Source organism: Bos indicus, chromosome 7 (assembly GCF_029378745.1).
Source record: "Bos indicus isolate NIAB-ARS_2022 breed Sahiwal x Tharparkar chromosome 7, NIAB-ARS_B.indTharparkar_mat_pri_1.0, whole genome shotgun sequence".
NCBI classification, from domain to species: Eukaryota; Metazoa; Chordata; class Mammalia; order Artiodactyla; family Bovidae; genus Bos; species Bos indicus.
Genome location: NC_091766.1, coordinates 10561838 through 10580341, shown reverse-complemented (window position 1 = coordinate 10580341; position 18504 = coordinate 10561838). Strand labels below are relative to the sequence as shown.

Sequence of the window (18504 nt, the reverse complement as noted above, 5' to 3'; positions counted from 1 at the left end):
TGTTTCCAAGTCCCAGGGAGAAAATCCACAGCCCCTAAGAGCTAAACACGGACACCTGTTGTCAGATAGGAAGTCAAGAAGACCTCAGTCCTACCACCACAAGGAACTGAATTGTGCCCAAAATTAGAGGGTTAGAGGAGGACTGCAAACCTCAGATCAGAATTCAGCCCAAGCTGACAGAATGATTTCAGCCTTGGAAGAACTTGAGCAGACATCCCCGCTATACCATGCCAGGTCACTGACGTGCGATAACTGGGAGACAGCATTTTTTTCAGGTTTAACATGTGTTAGAATTTGTTCCACATAAAGATATTGAATGCAGCCCCTCTGAGGGGTGTCACCTGCATATTGTAGTAGGCCATGAGGACAGCAAAGCTGCTGAAGTGTGTGCACTGGCAGGTGGTGCTGTCGTCTCTGTTGTCCATCATCCTGCAGCCTCTGGTTGCCCAATGACCACTTCCATTCTGGCCCTGCTCCCAGAAGACACAGTGCACCTTCCCCTTTGTTTCAGAGGTCCTTGACTGTAGAAACAGGAAGTAGGTTTGAGCTGGTGGTTCTGTTGCTCAGAAATGCTGACCCAAATCTAGCTCATGATGGAATTTCCTTGGGATATGATGCACCTGTGATGGACATCCCTGAAGCACAAAGGCTGTGCCCAGGACTCAGGTCTCTCCCACACCCACATCTTCATCCCCCCAGGACTCACATGTCTGAAGACAAATTTGACTGGAGAACTGAGGTTCTGTGTGTTACTGTTGCTGATAAAAACAGATATGACATCTGACAGCAGGATAGGGGGAACTTCCTGCAGCAATTCCCCATGTGTCTCATGTGGAACTGCCTGTTCCTCAGCATCCACAATCAGGGGGACTTTATCCAGCAACTTTTCAATCCCAGGTATGGAGACAAGGCCCACCACAATGGGACCTGCAGGACAAAGGCAAGGTTGATATCTTGGGGTATCCATGACTCCTCCTTTAATGAACTATTTCCCTGTGGCCCCACCATTACCCATAGTTCCCTTTAAAGTATACATTTCTGTTTATTGCTTCTTTGAGTATCATGTTCCATTTTGAATTCCTAGGGATCTGTACCCTGCCACAACCATTACCTGAGTCATTAGATTCATGCACTGCATCCCAGATCAGTATCATCTTTATGTTATTCTGAATCAAAGTGACATTCTTATCTTCTTTATCCAGTGCCTTCAGTGACATTTCTGAGTTGTGAGGGTTATAGAAGGGAGTTAGATTAGTAATTGTGGCTATGATGGTACACATACTACCATTATTTGCATACATAAAAATAAGTATTTTAATATATTATGTGCTGTGTGCTGTCCTTATTTGGTCAATCATGTCCAAAACTTTGCAACCCTATGGGTGGTAGCCTGCCAAGCTCCTCTGTCCATGGGGATTCTCCAGGCAGAATACTGGAGTGGGATACCATGCCCTCCTCTAGGAGATCTTCCTAACCCAGGGATCGAGCCCAGGTATCCTGCATTGTAAACTTTGGATTAATATTGGAACTTTTACTGTTGATCCACTAGGGAAGCTCAATAATATTAGTCTTGGTAGCCTATCCCTTCTCCAAGGGATCTTCCTGATGCAGGAATCAAATCAGGGTCTCCTGTATTGCAGGAAGATTCTTTACCAGCTGAGCTACCAGGGAAGCCCCTTAATATATTATATAAATATGTAGACAGTTTATATATTACATAATGTATATTATATGGGCTTCTGTGGTAGCTCAGGAAATGATATATTTTTATCATTGATTTACATGATATCTAAATATGATGTCAAAATATCTAAATCATATGACATATCATATGATATTTATGTATAATCATTTATATGATTATGCAATCATATAAATGATTATGTATCATTTTCTCAATGATATATAAATAATATTTATAATAATGTATATTATAAATAATGTATATCATAAATAATGATATTATAGTTTTAAGCAATATCATTTGGTACAATAATAGTGGTATATACATATATCATTTAAATTTACAAAGGATTGTAAGAGAACATATGAGCAATTATTCAACAACATGAAATGCAACCTAAATAAAATGGGGAAATTCCTAGAGACACAAAATACAAAAAGTTGATTTAAGAAAATGGAAAATCAGAGCAATCCAGTAACAGATAAGTAGATTGAATCAGTATCCAAAACTTTACAAAATGAAAAGACCAGAACAGATGGCTTCTATAGTGAATGCTCTCAGGCATTCTGGAAGAATTAATACTAATCCTTTGTAAACTTTTCTATAGAATAGAAGAGAAATAGCTCTACTTAAATAGTTCTATGAGACCATCATTATCACAAGAACAAAACAAGATAATGCATCACAGCAATCCCAATAAATCAATGTCAATTTGAACATAGATACACAAATAGTCAACAAAATACAAGGAAAATTTTTATCCAAGGAAACTCAAGACTTGTATATTGAACACTACAAAAGAGTGTTGAAAGAAATTAGAAACTCTAAATAAATCATAAGACATCCTGTGGTCATGGATCAGAACCATCATATTAAGATCTCAACAGTCCCCAAAATGATTTATCAATTCAATGCAATCTGTATCAAAATTCTGACATCATTAAATTAATTTTCAGCAGAAATGGAAAGCTCATCCTAAAATCCATAATGGATTGCAAGTGACCTGTATAAACAAAGCAATCCTAAAGGTGAAAAACAAATTTGGAGGCATTACAATTTCTGATTTCAAAACTTACTGCCAACCTACAGTATTCAAAATGGTGGGAAATTGCTATATGAACAGAACTGAGGATCCAGGAATAAATCCATGCATCTATGGTCAGTTGATTTTCACAAAGGGGTGTCAAGACCATCAATGGGCAAAGAAAAATCTCTTCAACAATGATGCTGAGACATCCAGCTTTCCACAAGCAATAAAGGAATTCAGTGACCTACTTCATACAATAAATTTTAATAAAGAAATGGGTCAAAGACCCATTGGGGTCAAAATGGCTCAAAGATCTACATTTAAAAGTTAAAACTAAAACAAGTAGGACAAAAACACATGAGTAACTCTTCCTGACCTTGGATTTGGAAATGGACTATTAGATATGGAAAAATATGCAGGAGCAACAAAAGTGCCAATAGATTATATGGACTTCATCAAAATGGAAATATCTATTCATTAAAGTGAAAAGACCACAAAAAAGTGAAAAGGTAATCTACAGAATGGGAGAATATATTTGCAAAGACATATCTGATAGGATCTAAATTAAGATCTATGAAGATCTCTTATAGCTTAACAACCAAATGTAAAAAATTGAAATTGAAAAGAAAGAAAAATGTTTCTCCAATAAAATATAGATGTTTTCTCCAATAAAATGTTTCTCCAATAAAATATAGACAAATTCAACAATGACATGAAAAGAGGTTCAACATCTTAGTCACTAGGGAAATGCAGATAGAACCATGATGAGATATCACCTGACACACACTAGAATGGCTACAAGAAAAAGAAAGCAAAATGGAAATAATGTGTTGCTGAGGATGAGGAAATTGGAACCCTCATACATTGCTGTTGATAATGTAAAATGAAGAAATAGCCACTGTGGAAAACTAGTTTGGTGGTTCCTCAAAAAGCTGAAAATAGAACTACCACATCACCAAACAATTTTACACCCTATTGTGTGCCCCAAAGAACTTTATTCAACAGTTATTCAAACCAAAACTTATGCTACAGGGACTTCCCTGGTGGTACAGTAGTTCCAAGACTCCATGCTTCCAATGCAAGAGACACAGCTTTGGTCTCTGGTCAAGGAATTAAGATCCTACTTCCCATATGCTGTGAGGTGCACAGAAAAGAAACACCACATTCATAGTAGCTTTGGTCACAACAGTCAAAAGGTGGCAGTCAGCCAAAGTCCATCAATGGATGAATGGATAAACAAAAGGAGGTACATCCATGTACAATACATTATTATTCAGCCATAAAAGAATGAAATACTGATACATGCTACAACATGGATGAACCTTAAAACATTATGCTAGGCGAAAGAAGCTAGACATTCAGGTCTATATCTTTAATTCTACTTATACAAAATTTCCAGCATGGCAAATTCATAGAGACAGAAAACAAATCAGTGGTTGGCAGGTACCAGGGGAACAGAGGATTGAGGAGTGTTTGCTTAGTGGCTACAGTTTTTACTTTTGGAGAGTTGAAGTTGTTTTGTAAATAGAGGTTATGATTACAACCTTGCTGCTGCTGCTAAGTCGCTTCAGTCGTGTCCGACTCTGTGCGACCCCATAGACGGAGCACACCAGGCTCCCCCGTCCCTGGGATTCTCCAGGCAAGAACACTGGAGTGGGTTGCCACTTCCTTCTCCAATGCATGAAAGTGAAAAGTGAAAGTGAAGTCGCTCGGTCGTGTCTGACTCTTAGTGACCCCATGGACTGCAGCCCACCAGGCTCCTCCATCCATGGGACTCTCCAGGCAAGAGTACTGGAGTGGGGTGCCATTGCCTTCTCAGATTACAACCTTATGATGTACTAAATGCTACTAGATTTTACACTTTGATTAAAATTGTGAACTTTAGTGTCCATCAGTGGAGGAATGGGATAAAAAGATGTGGTGATTATGTAGAATAGAATATTAATCTACCACAGCAAAGAATGAAATTCTGCCATTTGCAACACTGTAGATGGACCTAGAGAGTATTATGCTTAGTGAAATAAGCCAGATAGAGAAAGACAAATACTGTATATCATTTCTATGTGAAATATAAAAATAATATTAACCAATATATGCAAAACAGAAACAGATTCATTGATATTGAAAGGAAACTAGTGGTTACCAAAAGGGAGATGGTAGGGTGGAAGGGCAAGTTAGGGTTATTGGATTAATAAGTGCAAACTGCTATGGCAACCCACTCCAGTGTTCTTGGCTGTAGAATCCCGGGGACGGGGGAGCCTGGTGGGCTTCTGTCTATGGGGTTGCACAGAGTTGGACACGACTGAAGTGACTTAGCATCAGCAGCAGCAGCTATGTTTAAAATAGATAAGCAACAGGGATATATTGTTTAGGATAAGGAATATAGCCATTGTCCTGTAAGAACTTGTAATGGAGTGTATTCTGTAAAAATACCAAATTACTATGCTGTACTCCTGAAACTACTATAAATAAAAATAAATTTTTAAAAAATAAATAAATAATTGTGCTAAACAAAACAAATACTCAATTGAAACAAATTATACCTACATGACAAATAACATGAGAAAGTTATGTTATTCCAAATTAAAAATTTTCCCTTTTGTAACCATTTCTATTTTGTCTTAAACTTTTCATTATCATTATTTTTATGCTCATAATTTATTTACAATGAAAGTGTATATTGTATATAATTTTATTCATTTATGTTTTTCTTACTGAGGTATAATTGACAGGTATAGTGACTCCATACTTGAATATATTGCAAAACAATCACCACAAAAACTAGCTAAAATCTGTCATCATACAGAGTTCCAAATTTTTCTGTGGTAAGTCCTTTTAAGATGTACTTTCATAGCAATTTAAAATACACAGTACAGTACTATTAACTATAGTTACCATGTTGTACATTCCCGTAACTTATTTTTAACTGGAAGCTTGTACCTTTTGACTTCTTTGCACCATTTCCTGTACTGCTATCCTCATCTCTGGCAATCACCAATTTGTTCTCTATGTTGATGACCTTGGTGTTTGTATAGTTTTTTGAAAATGTTAGTGGCTCAGTTGTGTCTGACACTGCAACCCATGGACTGTAGACTGCAAGGCTCCTCTGTCCATGGGATTCTCCAGACAATAGTACTGGAGTGGGTTGCCATTCCCTTCTTCAGGGGATCTTCCTGACTCAGCGATCAAGCTCAGGTCTCCTGCATTGCAGGCTGACTCTACCATCTGAGCCATTAGAGAAACCAGGGTATTTGTCTTCCTCTGTCTTATTGTTTTGCTTAGCACAATAATTTATTTATTTTTTAAAATTTATTTTTGTTTATGAGGTCAACTTGAAATACAACCCTGGTCACTGGGCTCTAGTGAGGTTGGGAAAGGAATGAACCAGCAATGAGCAGAGCAGGAGCCTGGAGGCTGTTCCAGGTAATTACCTGTGCCTGAAGGTGAACTGAAGTGCAGTGACTCATTGTTCAGGGACTTGCTCAGTCCTCTCAAGACAGTTTCCAGGCCAGTGAGCAGGTTAGAGGCCACAAGGTGCTGTTCTGAGTTGGGCAAGGTTTCTAGGTCCCGGGGGGCCTCCAGCATTTCATCCACCCCCTGTATGAGGTTCTGTGGAGATAAGGACACAGAGCCAGTAGATGACACACCTGAGAGGTTGTATGAAGCCATTACCCACTCACTCACAGAAAACAGAGATTGGAAACTGTTTGAGGGATAAAGGCAGTGCCAGGTAGGATTCTTTGGGTGGTCTTTGCATCTGGAATCCAGCCATTCAGAGGTCAATCTTGTACATGAATGCCAAGGATGATGCAAACCTAATATTCAGGGGCTGCAAGATTAAAGGTTTTTAAAAGGTGCCTGTGGGAGTGACTACACATGTCCATACTTCCCACCCACCCTGGGAGAGGCAGGGCCTCGGAGCAGTGTGCCATTATGTTGAGATATCTCCTCCTGGATCAGATTTTCCCACAGGACCTGTGGGAAGCCTCCACCTGCCTCCCTGGGTCCTACCCTTACCTGGATAGTGTCCTGGACAGGGACTGACTCCACATTTTCCCTAAGATTCTGGACTCTTTCGAAGAAGCAGGAGAGCATCTTGGGGGGGAAGAATATGAGGAGGTTAGAACTTGGGGGAAATAGGTGGGCTATATGGAGGGATTTCCTGTTGCATGTTGTCTGCTGGGCCACTCACCGAGCTGTTGATACTTGAGGGTGCGGTCCAGGTGTGGATGGAGATCTCTGCAGGGAACAGTACAGTGGATCATTAGGGGTGAAAGCATTTGTGTGTGTGTATGTTGTGAGTGGGATCTGGGGTCAGGTCAGGCCAGGTACCATCCCAGACATTAATCCCTGAATATTTGGTTCCTCGGAGTAACAGTTTAAGAAGAACCATGAATGTAAGAATGAATCAAAAAGAAGGAACAGAATGCTTGATCCTGTATATTCCAGTTAGGGAACCAAAGACTTTATGGCTTCACAGGACTCATGACATCATGATGAGTCAGGGCAGCTGTCTGGTCCCCCCAGATCAGAGTCCTCATCTCTGGACCTAAGGGTTTCCCTTCTAAGGCCCCAGACCCAGGTGGAGGGTCTGCAGTAAGACAGAACAAGATATAGGAGGGATGCACAACTGAGGGATTCAAGTTCAACCTCTAACTGGGCATTGAGACTTCTTCCTGTCTTCTTAGATAGTGGCAGTTGCTGGAGACCTGTCTTAAAGGTTGATGAGATGAGATGGAATTGAGTGCAGGATAGTGGAAATGGGGTGTGAGGAGGGGAGGATATGAGGATCTGGAATTCCTCAACCTGACAACTGTGCTCCTAGGAATGAGCTGGGACTAGCAGCCATATCTCTTCTCCATGTTCAGCAGTTTACAAATCTCCATGAGATACACATACAAATGCATCAAAGAAACTCTGGGAATACCTCTAGAGTGACAGAAAGACTGAACATCAGTCAAAGACCTTTTTTGATGACAAAATCTGATAAAATCTACTTTTATAAAAAATGTTAAGTAACACATGGATACTTGGAAAACAAAGATAATTTAAAACATGAAAAAAAAAGAAGAAAGAAAGAAAATCACTCTTATGTCCATTACACAGATCCCTGGAAATTTCTTCAAAATTTTTTTCTCATCATATTGCACATATTAAGAATATTTTTCTTTAGTAGCAATAAATGTCCATCAAAAACTTTTATCAGTAGACAAGGATTATTTCTTGTAAAAACTATATAATTCTCCCCTACTTTTTAGTATTGTGGTAAAATTGATAAAACATAAAATTTACCATCTTATTAACTTTTCAAGCAATACAATTTCCCTTATGATCCTTTATTGTTGAAAATAAAGCCTTTAAATTTTAGATCTGGATCTTGGTTCTATGACCCTACTAAATGTGTGACTTTGGATATATAACTTAAGCTCTTTGGGCCCAAATATGATTATTGAAAAAAAGATTCTGCCTTGAAAATGTAAAACTCCTAGAATAAAATATGACAGTTGGGCAAACTGGGAGAAGGTGGGGAAAAAATCTAAGTGTGCTAGCATCCTGGGTCTGCTGTGAGGATTGATGTGGGAAACCACAATGGTCAGTGAGGAGGAGTTCCTGGTGAGCTTGAGATAGTGAGAGAGCCTGAGCTTCCTCCTGGGAGTTTCTTTCCTTCTGTTGGTTCATTTATTCCCCCCTTTCTTTTTGCCATAATAATAATAATAGTGTAACACTATGAATGACGATAATAGCTCTCATGTGTTGACAATTTTCTCTGCACTAAGGTCCATCTAGTCAAGACTATGGTTTTTCCAGTGGTCATGTATGGATGTGAAAGTTGGACTATAAAGAAAGCTGAGCACCAAAGAATTGATGCTTTTGAACTGTGGTTTTGGAGAAGACTCTTGAGAGTCCCTTGGACTGCAAGGAGATCCAACCAGTCCATCCTAAAGGAAATCAGTCCTGGGTGTTCATTGGAAGGACTGATGTTGAAGCTGAAACTCTGATACTTTGGCCACCTGATGCGAAGAGCTGACTCATTGGAAAAGACCCTGATGCTGGGAAAGATTGAGGGCAGGAGGAGAAGGGGACGGCAGAGGATGAGATGGTTGGGTGGCATCACTGACTCAATGGACATAGATTTGGGTGGACTCTGGCAGTTGGTGATGGACAAGGAGGCCTGGCATGCTGTGAGTTCGCAAAGAGTTGGACATGACTGAGCAACTGAATTGAACTGAACTGAAACTTTAGCTTTTCTTAACTAAGGTAAATATTAAATCTAAGTTCATCCATATGGGGTAGGTACGACTACCTCTGGTTTACAAACTAGCAAATAATCCACAGAGAGGAAGACAACTTCCTAACTGTCAAAGAGCCTGTGTCGTAGCCCAGCTCTGCTGTGTTGGCTCTCAGCCCTCTTCCAACTGATCATGAAAACAAGATTACCCAGTCCCCTCATACTTTCCTGTGCTGTCACTTTTATGTTACGCTTGTTAAAATACTTTTGAGCTGCTCCAATGGCTGAGGGCTCTGGAGGTCCCATTGTGTCCTCCCACAATCTCTATACACCACCCCCAAGCATATGCCACCCACAAGTTAATGCCACTCCCAAGCCTCTGTACCATCACAAGTCTCTGAGCGGCTGGTGATGACTTCCCCAGTTGAAGATGTGAATCCTGGAATGCAGCGACAGGTGTTGGCATCAACACATTTGGAGTTTGGAGGGCACCACTGAGCACAACGAGTTATGATAGAAGCTGTGTGGATGAAGATCATGGTCAGAAGACCCAAGAAACTGAGGAAGTCAGCTGCATGCTAGAGACCCAATAGTAGAGGAGGGGAGGAAAGAGTTGAATGGCTGCCACTAGAAGTGAAAAGCCTCAGAAAACTCTGGATGTAATGGGGAAGAGTAACAGCTGTTAGTATCCTTAGAGGATACTCTTGCAGAATAAACCTCCTTTCCCAATTTTATTGGTTAGAGGACCCAGACCATGGCATACACTCTCAAGCTTATGTCACCAATGGAGCTGGGTGCAGAGACTCACTTTTAAGGTTCTGGACTGCAGTGTTCATTGTCTCCAGCAGTAGTAGCTCCAGTTCTGTGGCAGAAAGACAGAGATGACAAAGAGGAGAGAGTTGAGCTCTAATTGCAACCACTATACCCATGGCCTTTGCCTTCTTACTGGATGGCTCTGGCTCTATAGCCCATCACTCTGAGCAACATTCCTGAGGCTCCTGTACTTTACTTGGAATCAAGAAATCAACACTTCCCCTCCATTTCTCAGGCCTCTTGAGGGATCAGTCACTGATAGACAGCCCCTGTGGGACCTCATGTGCTACATGTTTGTAGAAAGAATAGTGCATTCCCATCTGTGCTAGCTCAGATTCTAGCTCCATGAAGTTGGTCCAAGACCCATCGCTGAGCCAGGACCATCAATAAGCTTTCAGGAAAGGGTGAGGTGTGTAAAGATGATGCCAGAACAGGCCAGAGGCTCCTGAACACTGGGGACCAGACTGGGGATACAATGGAGGTCTACTTCCATCCATGCAGACTTGGTGTTGTGAGGATCCATTTCCTGTACCCTTGGAAGGCGTTTTCCAAACTGAAATGAAATGGTAAGACTCATCATCTGAGTGAGGCCAGCTTTGTGGGAGGGCTGGGTGCCTGAAGAAGGAAGCAGGTGCTGATGGATGAGAAGTGGCTGGTGTTTCTGTCTTCTTTGTCCTGGCCATCTAGCTAGGGATGCAAACTTGTGGGCTCCTTCTGTGCAAGGCTCAAGTGGTCTGAGTCAATGTAGGGCCTTTGTTGACCTCCTAAGTAGACAGTTGGGCCAGGACAATGAAGCCCAGTGACACTCTCTCTTTCCATCTATGCCAGATGGGAGCCACTTTGAGTATATGTGGTGTGGTTCATGCCATCTACCCATTGTGACATAACATCCTCCCGGTCCCAGTCATTTGAGTTTCCCATAGGCTTGTTAATAGAAATTATTGGTCAGGGGCATGGTGGATACTTGCATAGTGAAATAGACAAAGGCTGAGTGGCCAAGGAACTGGGTAAGGTTACCCAGGGGCAGGGCTGGCTGGGGAAGATGGGACCACCCTTGAATATCCCCCTTCCAACATTTCTAGACAGAGTTCTCAGGTCCATCATTCTAGAAGAGTCTGAAAAGACCCCTAGCTTGCTCAAATCTGTATGGGATCCAGGTGAGAAAGGTCTCATCTTGGCAATTAATGATGAAGAATACAGATAATTCCCTGGGACTCATTGCACTGGACAACAACTCCTGAAATGCCTTGAATACCACTCTTCTGTTTATTTGAGAAAATAAGATGCCAAGTGTCAAGGGGGCATCCAATATTGCAGAAATGACACTCTATGTGGGGTTCTGACCCTTGGGGTTTGGAGAGAGAGGGGATACCAGTAGGTGCTGAGAACAGACCTCTGTGGCCTAGAGTAAGTGGCCAAACTTAATGAATGAGGAAATGAAAGAAATGGGTTCCTTCTTACCAAACATTTTCGTAGTACACTCATTCTCAAATTCTTCTTCAGAAAGAGTTCTCTTTCCTCTGCAATGAAGCTGTGTGTTGTTAAAGTTCTGGCAGTCTGCATATATTCCATAGGACACATTCCATGATGGTCCACACTTGTTGATGTCTGGAACACAACAGGACAAAATGTCACCTCTCAAAGATATGAATTCCATTGTGAATTCACATGGCACTCACCTCCGTCCTGATCTTGACACAAGACTGAACTGACTCAGCTCCTCATTAGCTCTTGTAGGGTTAGGCTGAACTAGCATCAGTTGTTCCAGAAAGCTGGCTTACTGTTCTGCTCATCCCTGCTCTCTGACTATCTGCATGTACCTTGATTCAAACACTATGCTGTGTCATATGGGGACTGGAAGGAGGTCTGCCTCCCCTCTGCAGGCCTTTTGGGGTAGACAGAAAAAATGACTTGGTTCCAGACCATCCTCTTGGTTGCTGTTTGCATTATCAGGGACATGCATTTGAGCTCCAGTCATTTCTAACTGTGAGTGACAGTGACACTGAAGACTTCCCAAGATGCTGAGGAAATGGAGGCAGTCATGGCTGGGGAATTGTCCAGAATGATACCCATCATTTACAGCTGAGGTTAGGGGTAGGTGATCAGGCTCTTACCCATTGATCCCCTCAACCTCCATTTTAGTCATAGCAGTCCTAGTACACCCCACAATCTTCATCAAGCACTCCCCCAGCTCTCATGTTAAGACTTCCTGAGATTCCCCAGGATGTCTCTGGGGGAGACTTGTTCTCTCCACTTCTGTAGAAATCACATTTTATCAGAACCTGTTATGCATGGGAAAGAGGAAGAAGCTCACAGCTGAGTCACTGCAGGTGTTCTCTGGCATTTTACCTCTCCCTGTTCCTAAACTTAGGAGGAAAGGTGCCCATGAGCCAGGTCCCCTTGGAATAGGTCAGGGAACCATAGAGCAAGTGCTGGGCACCAATGCTAAAAACAACAGCAACTTAGTAAAAATGCAGGAATAGAATGTTTGGCTCTTGTACATATATGATCTCCTTCCAGTCAGGGGGTCAAAGACGTTTAAAGCCTGGAAGGACTCACACGGCCATGATCAGTCAGGGTAGACAACTGGTCTTTCCCAGGTCAGAGTTTTTTATCCAGACTTTTGACATTCCCTTCTAAGGCCCCAGATCCAGGTTGTGGGTAGTATTAACATAAGGATATGAATGAAGGGGGAGGGATGCACACCTGAGGAATTGTTGTTTGGCCCCCATCTGATCACTGAGATTTCCTCCTCTCAGATGGAGACCCATATTAAAGGCTGAGGGATAGGGAGGAGTGAGTGGGGGCATATGGGAATGAGTGCTGGAAGGAGAAGACATGAGGATGGGAGACTCCTCAGCCTGACAAGTGTAGTCCAAGGAAGGAGCTGGAATCCAGTTATAGCAGCAGCCAGATTTCCTCTCCATGTTCAAGAGTCTGCATATCTCCCTGAGACACACACATGCAAGTTCACAAAGGAATCTTTTGGATACTTCCAGGGTCAAGTAAGGGCTGTGCAGTAATTGCAACATCTTTTCCTTTCTTTGATAAAATTTACTTTCTCCCAAATTTTAAATAATACATCAATACTTAGAAAATAGGGAAAAAGTTAAAAAAAAGGGGGGGGGATCACCCAGAATTCTAGCATTCTAGAATATTGTAGGTTTTTTTCTTTTTTTTTCACTCATTGTTTCAAATATGCTAGGAATAATTTATTTTATTACCAATAACTCAGACTATTTTGAGCAGATGAAGAATATTTCTTGATGAAAAATCATATAATTTTCTTTTCCCTCATTAAAAAAAATTGCAGTAAAATGTCCATAACAAAAGTTTTCATCTTAACTTTATGTTTAATAATTTCCTTTTGTCGTTCTATTTTTTTAAAGAATAAAAACTCCTTGGCTTTAGACATAGTCTGTTTCTACTACCTTATTAGTTATATAACTTTGGACATCACTCAATCTCTTTGAGGCTGAATTTGCTAATTACAAAAATCAGGCTACCTTGAAATCATAAAATTCATAGAAATAACCATACTGTATAAGCTCCTTGACATTGGTCATGGTAATAACTTTTTTTTTTTTTTTTTGGATTTGACAGCAAAAGCAAAGCAACAAAAGCAAACTAGAAAGGTGGGACTCCATCAAACTACACAGCTCTGTACAGCAAAATGAAGTGAAATTACTCAGTCATGTCCCACCTCATGGACTATACAACCCATGGAATTCTCCAGGCCAGAATACTTGAGTGGGTAGCTGTTCCCTTCTCCAGGGGATCTTCCCAACCCAAGGATCGAACCCAGGTCTCCCACATTGCAGGCAGATTCTTTACCAGCTGAGTCACAAGGGAAGTCCAAGAATTTTGGAGTGGGTAGCCTATCCCTTCTCCAGAGGATCTTTCCGACCCAGGAATTGAACCGGGGTCTCTTGCATTGCAGGCAGATTCTTTACCAACTGAGCTATCAGGGAAGACTGTACAGCAAATGAATCTATCCAAAAAATGAAAAGAAAATCTACAATATCAGGTAATAATTTACAAATCATACATACATAAGGGGTTAATATCCAAAATATATAAAGAACTCATATGACTCAATAGCAAAAAAAAAAAAAAAAAAAAAGAACCAAATAAAGTGATTGAGTAAAAAATGGGTAGATGACCTGAATAGACATTTTTCCAAAGAAGACTACCAAATGGCCAACAGGTACATGGAAAGGTGTTCAATATCACCAATCAATGAAATGGAAATAAAAACCAGATATCACCTCACACTTGTTAGAATAACTATTATCAAAAAGACAAGAAAGAACAAGTGTTAGTGATGATGTGGAGGAAAGGACTTTTTTCCATTGTTGGTATCAATTAAATTTGCAGCTCCTCTGGGACTGCTCACTTCCTTCATGCTTTCTTAAAGTGTCTCCTTTCTTATTCTCAACAAAGTGCTTCTGTGCTGCCCTCAGAGCTGAATGCTCTAGATGTACCACAGCCTCTCCCCAAATCTGCCTGAGCATTTCCACCACCCCAAGGCTCTGTACCATGGCAACTCTTCAAGGGGCTGGTGAAGCTGTCCTCAGATGCAGAACTGAATCCTGGAATGCAGCGGCAGGCATCAGTGTTGACACATGGAGGGTTTGGAGGGCACCACCAAGCACAGGCTGTGAGGGAAGAAGCAGTGGGGATAGAGGTCAAGGAATTGTCAAGGAATGAACAAAGCCTGCTTCAGACTGGTGATCTAATAATAGAGGAAGGGAAGGAATGGATGGGATGGCTTCCATTGGAAGTTATTTTTGTTTAGTTACTAAGTCATGTCTGACTATTTGTGACCCCATGGACTTTAGCCCACCAGACTCCAGGGGATTCTCCAGGCAAGAATGCTGGAGTGAGTTGCCATTTTCCTCCTCCAGGGGATCTTCATGATCCAGGAATTAAACCTGTGTCTCTTGCATTGGCAGGCACATTCTTTACCACTGAGTCAGCTGGGAAGCCCTTTCTTGGAATAGGAAGAGACAAAAACTTCTGAGCATGTTGGAGTGTGGAGGAATAGCTTCTCTTACATTCATAAAACTGTGTCTGGACCTTACATTCAGCATAAGCCTACTTTCTTAATCCTTTGTTGGTAAGAGGACACAGACCTCAGCATATGCTCCACAGCTTATGTCACTAATGGGGCTGGCTGAACAAACTTACGTTTCTTGTTCAAGGATGTGGATTCCAACGGCAAAAACAGCAGAATCAAGAATCCTGGGGGCAGAAAAACAGAAAGATGACAGAGTAGAGTCACACTCAATTTCATCTCCTGTCCCCATAGCCATTGCCACCTGGGGATGTGTTTCTGGGCCCTGTATCCTTCAGCTTTCCAGTGGCATGTCATATTCTCCTGTACTGTACTCAGGATCAAGAACTCAGCCTTTCACCTGAGTCTTGGGTCTCCCTGAGGAGTCAGTCAGCAACGGACACAGTCCTCATGGAAAAATCAGGTGCTACAGGTAAAGGACAGGCAATATATATAGACCAACAGCTGATGTTAGTAACACATCTTTGAAATTCCAACCTCTTCCAGTGGAAGTGTTAAATTGTGGAGGAGAAAGTTCTTTAGATTGTTGTACCTAGGTTATTTGTTCTCTGAGTGGCAGAAATCTGCTCTGAAGGTTTCTCTTTCAGGATCTCTCTTCACATTTAACATACATGACAAAGATGGGTATGGGTAGTAGAAATGGAACAGCCCTGAGTTGGAGCCCTAGCTCACAATTATGTTAGCAGGGCATGGAGCCCTGGAATCAGGAGACAGGGAGTTTAGAGCATGTGAGAAGTAAGAACTAATGAAACTTCTAAGGTAGAAGAACTAAGGTAGAGTCACTATAACCTTGTTAAATGGCCTCTCCACATATAGCACCAATAACTTCTATGAAACTGAAAAAGTTAGTGGCTCAGTCATGTCTGACTCTTTGTGACCCCAAGGACTGTAGCCCACAAGGTGACTCCTCTGTCCATGGAATTCTCCAGGCAAGAATACTAGAGTAGGTAGCCATTCCTTTCTCCAGGACATCTTTCCCACCCAGGGATCAAATCTGGGTCTCCTGCATTTCAGCAGATTCTTTACCATCTGGGCCACCAGGGAAGTCCAATGACTTCTATGGTTCATTCCAAGTGAACTCCTGGTCCTGCTATAGTGTGTCAAGATCACAGCCTTTTTTCTTGATCTCCCAGTTTGGTCTGAGAAAATGAGTTACTGATCAAGTTTTCTGTTATGAAAATAACCCTTATATGTGGAATCTAAACAGAAATAATACAAATTAACTTACAAAACAGAAAGAGTCTCATAGAGAATGAACTTATGGTTGCCGGGGGGTGAGGGGTGGGGTGGGAAGAATGGAGGAAGGGATATTTAGGGAGTTGGGGATGGACATGTACACACTGCTATATTTAAAATGGATAACTAACAAGGACCTACTGCATAGCACAGGGAACTCTGCTCAATATTATGTGGCAACCAGGATGGGAGGAATTTCGGGGGAGAATGGATACATGTACATGTATGGTCAAGTCCCTTCACTGTTCACCTGAAGCTATCACAACATTATTAATTGGACATATGTGTGTGTGTGTGTTAATCATTCAGACGTGTCTTACTCTTTGCAATCCCATGGACTGCAGCCCGCCAGGCTCCTTTGTCCATGAAATTCTCCAGACAAAGATACTGGAGTGGATTGCCATTCTCTTCTCCAATCAAACCCACATCTCATTATGTCTCCTGCATTGGTAGGCGGGTTCTTTACCTTCTGTGCTACCTAGAAAGCCCCTAATTGGCTACACTCCAATACAAAATGAAAGTTAAAAAAAAAAAAAAAAAAAAACGAATAAAAAAGAAAATAACTATGGGTGCAAAGATAAAATTTACTCTTATAGGCAATATGTGGAGCACATATTAGAGTCTGTTATCTTATCCATGGGAGCCAGTGAACCTTAATGAAAATTTTTTACGATCTGTGAGTCTGCACAGAATTTTCCCCAAATGTGCCCAGAATTAAGAAAGTCATGTTCCACATATCAGAAGATAAGAAATATGGCCATTCTCATAAAAACCAGAAAACAATTTACAAGCAATGAGGACAACATATAAGGAGCATTTGACTTACTAGGTAACAGGTATTATTCTAAACAGTGAAGAAAATAAAGATTCATCAGAATTAAGCTGACCTTTCTGATACTGTTTTTTCACCAATTCACTATTGAAAGTGTTGGTTGCTCAGTTGTGTCCAATTTTTTGCCTCCCCATAGGCTGCAGCCCACTAGGCTCCTCTGTCCATGGGATTTTCCAGGCAAGAATACTAGAGTGGTTTCCCTCAAATCATTCCATCCTGCATAAAGCCTATAGATTAAGTAATGGTGTTTTTCTTATGCCATTAGAATTTTCACATAGGTTGGTTTTATGCTCTTCTGGAAAAAAAAAAAAAAAAAGTTTACCAGGCTTGTCTCAGCCGTAGTACCCAGATATTTTGTCAAACACTAGTCTAGATGCTGCTGCGGAGTTTTGTTTTGCTTTTTAAAAATGAGATTAACATTTAAAGCAGGGCTTCCCAGGTCACTCAGTGGTAAAGAATCTGCCTGCCTAGCAGGAGATGCGGGTTCAGCCCCTGGGCTGGGAAGATCACCTGGAGAAGAAATTAGCAACTTGCTTCAGTATTTTTGTTTGGGAAATCCCATGTACAGAGAAGCCTGGTGGATTACAGTCCATTGGGTCCCAAAGAATCTGAGACGACTTTGAGATTAAACATGCACGCACACACACATTTAAATCCATAGACTTTGAGTAAAGCAGATTACTCTCCATTATATAGGTGATCCTTTTTCAAACAGTTGAAAACCTTATAGTAAAAAGACTGACCTCACTGAGGAAGAGAGAATTCTTCCAGATTGCATTTGGACTTGAGAAGAAGCATTAGGTCTTCCCAGGGTTTCCAGCCTGCCTCCCTGTCCTGTAGATTTTGAACTTTCCAACCTCTGCAGTCCCATGAACCAGTTCCTTCAATAAACCCCTTTCTCTTTCCTTCTCTCTAAACATTCCAGTGAATTCTCTTTCTCAGGAAAACCTGGACTAATACAGGTGGCAAAATGAGATATCTTTAAGTCTCCAATTTGCCTAGAAGTAAGTTTGACCAGTTTTCTCCTTTGAAACTTACTATCAGTGTGCTAATATCCTTAAAATTTCTACTTGTCTATCCCTTATAGAGATAGTAGGAAAGCAAGTTAAATATCAAGGATGGAAGAAAGAAGAGAATATTTGCAGACTGGATAGAGTCCCCAAACAGCTCTATTAGTCTATACCCCGTGTTACAATTCTACACACCTGGAAGCAACCTTAGATAGCCGTTTTTCATGATGTAGAGACCAGCAAGTCCAGCCACGGAAGACATCTGATCTTGGTCTGTGCGTGTTGAAAAGACTTCTTATTTTAAGTGTTACTTGCACTTTGATTAAGTTAACTGAGGAAAATGCTGATCTGGATTCTTTCTTCCCTTTTAATCTGCCCTATGATTAGCTTCTTAGAAACTGCAGTTCTGTTTTTAAACTATGTGCATGGTATTTATACTGAATTAGTGTTTGGGCTTCCCTTATGGCTCAACTGGTAAAGAATCTGCCTGCAATGTAGGAGACCCTGATTCGATTCCTGGGTCAGGAAGATCCACTGGAGAAGGGAAAGGCTACCTACTCCAGTATTCTGGCCTGGAGAATTCCATGAACTTCATA

General features: G+C 41.3%; 1 protein-coding gene across 3 annotated transcripts in view; it reads right to left on the bottom strand.

Annotated features, from left to right (window-relative positions):
• The window catches only part of LOC139184054 (adhesion G protein-coupled receptor E2-like), a 1114856-nt gene that overhangs the window by 24664 nt on the left and 1071688 nt on the right, over window positions 1-18504 (bottom strand). Inside the window, exons 1-12 of one of the 3 annotated variants that reach the window (XM_070792640.1) lie at window positions 18104-18260; window positions 14944-14997; window positions 14292-14411; window positions 11215-11361; window positions 9749-9802; window positions 9326-9460; window positions 6904-6950; window positions 6729-6806; window positions 6143-6320; window positions 1112-1219; window positions 707-927; window positions 342-521 (exon numbers count right to left, since the gene is read on the bottom strand). In XM_070792640.1, coding sequence (XP_070648741.1) covers window positions 342-521; window positions 707-927; window positions 1112-1219; window positions 6143-6320; window positions 6729-6806; window positions 6904-6950; window positions 9326-9460; window positions 9749-9802; window positions 11215-11361; window positions 14292-14411; window positions 14944-14997; window positions 18104-18170 — 1389 coding nt within the window. In that variant the 5' untranslated portion in view covers window positions 18171-18260. Of the gene's footprint in view, window positions 1-341; window positions 522-706; window positions 928-1111; window positions 1220-6142; window positions 6321-6728; window positions 6807-6903; window positions 6951-9325; window positions 9461-9748; window positions 9803-11214; window positions 11362-14291; window positions 14412-14943; window positions 14998-18103; window positions 18261-18504 lie in introns of those variants that run through there. The other 2 variants (XM_070792641.1, XM_070792643.1) reach the window with 2 other exon arrangements.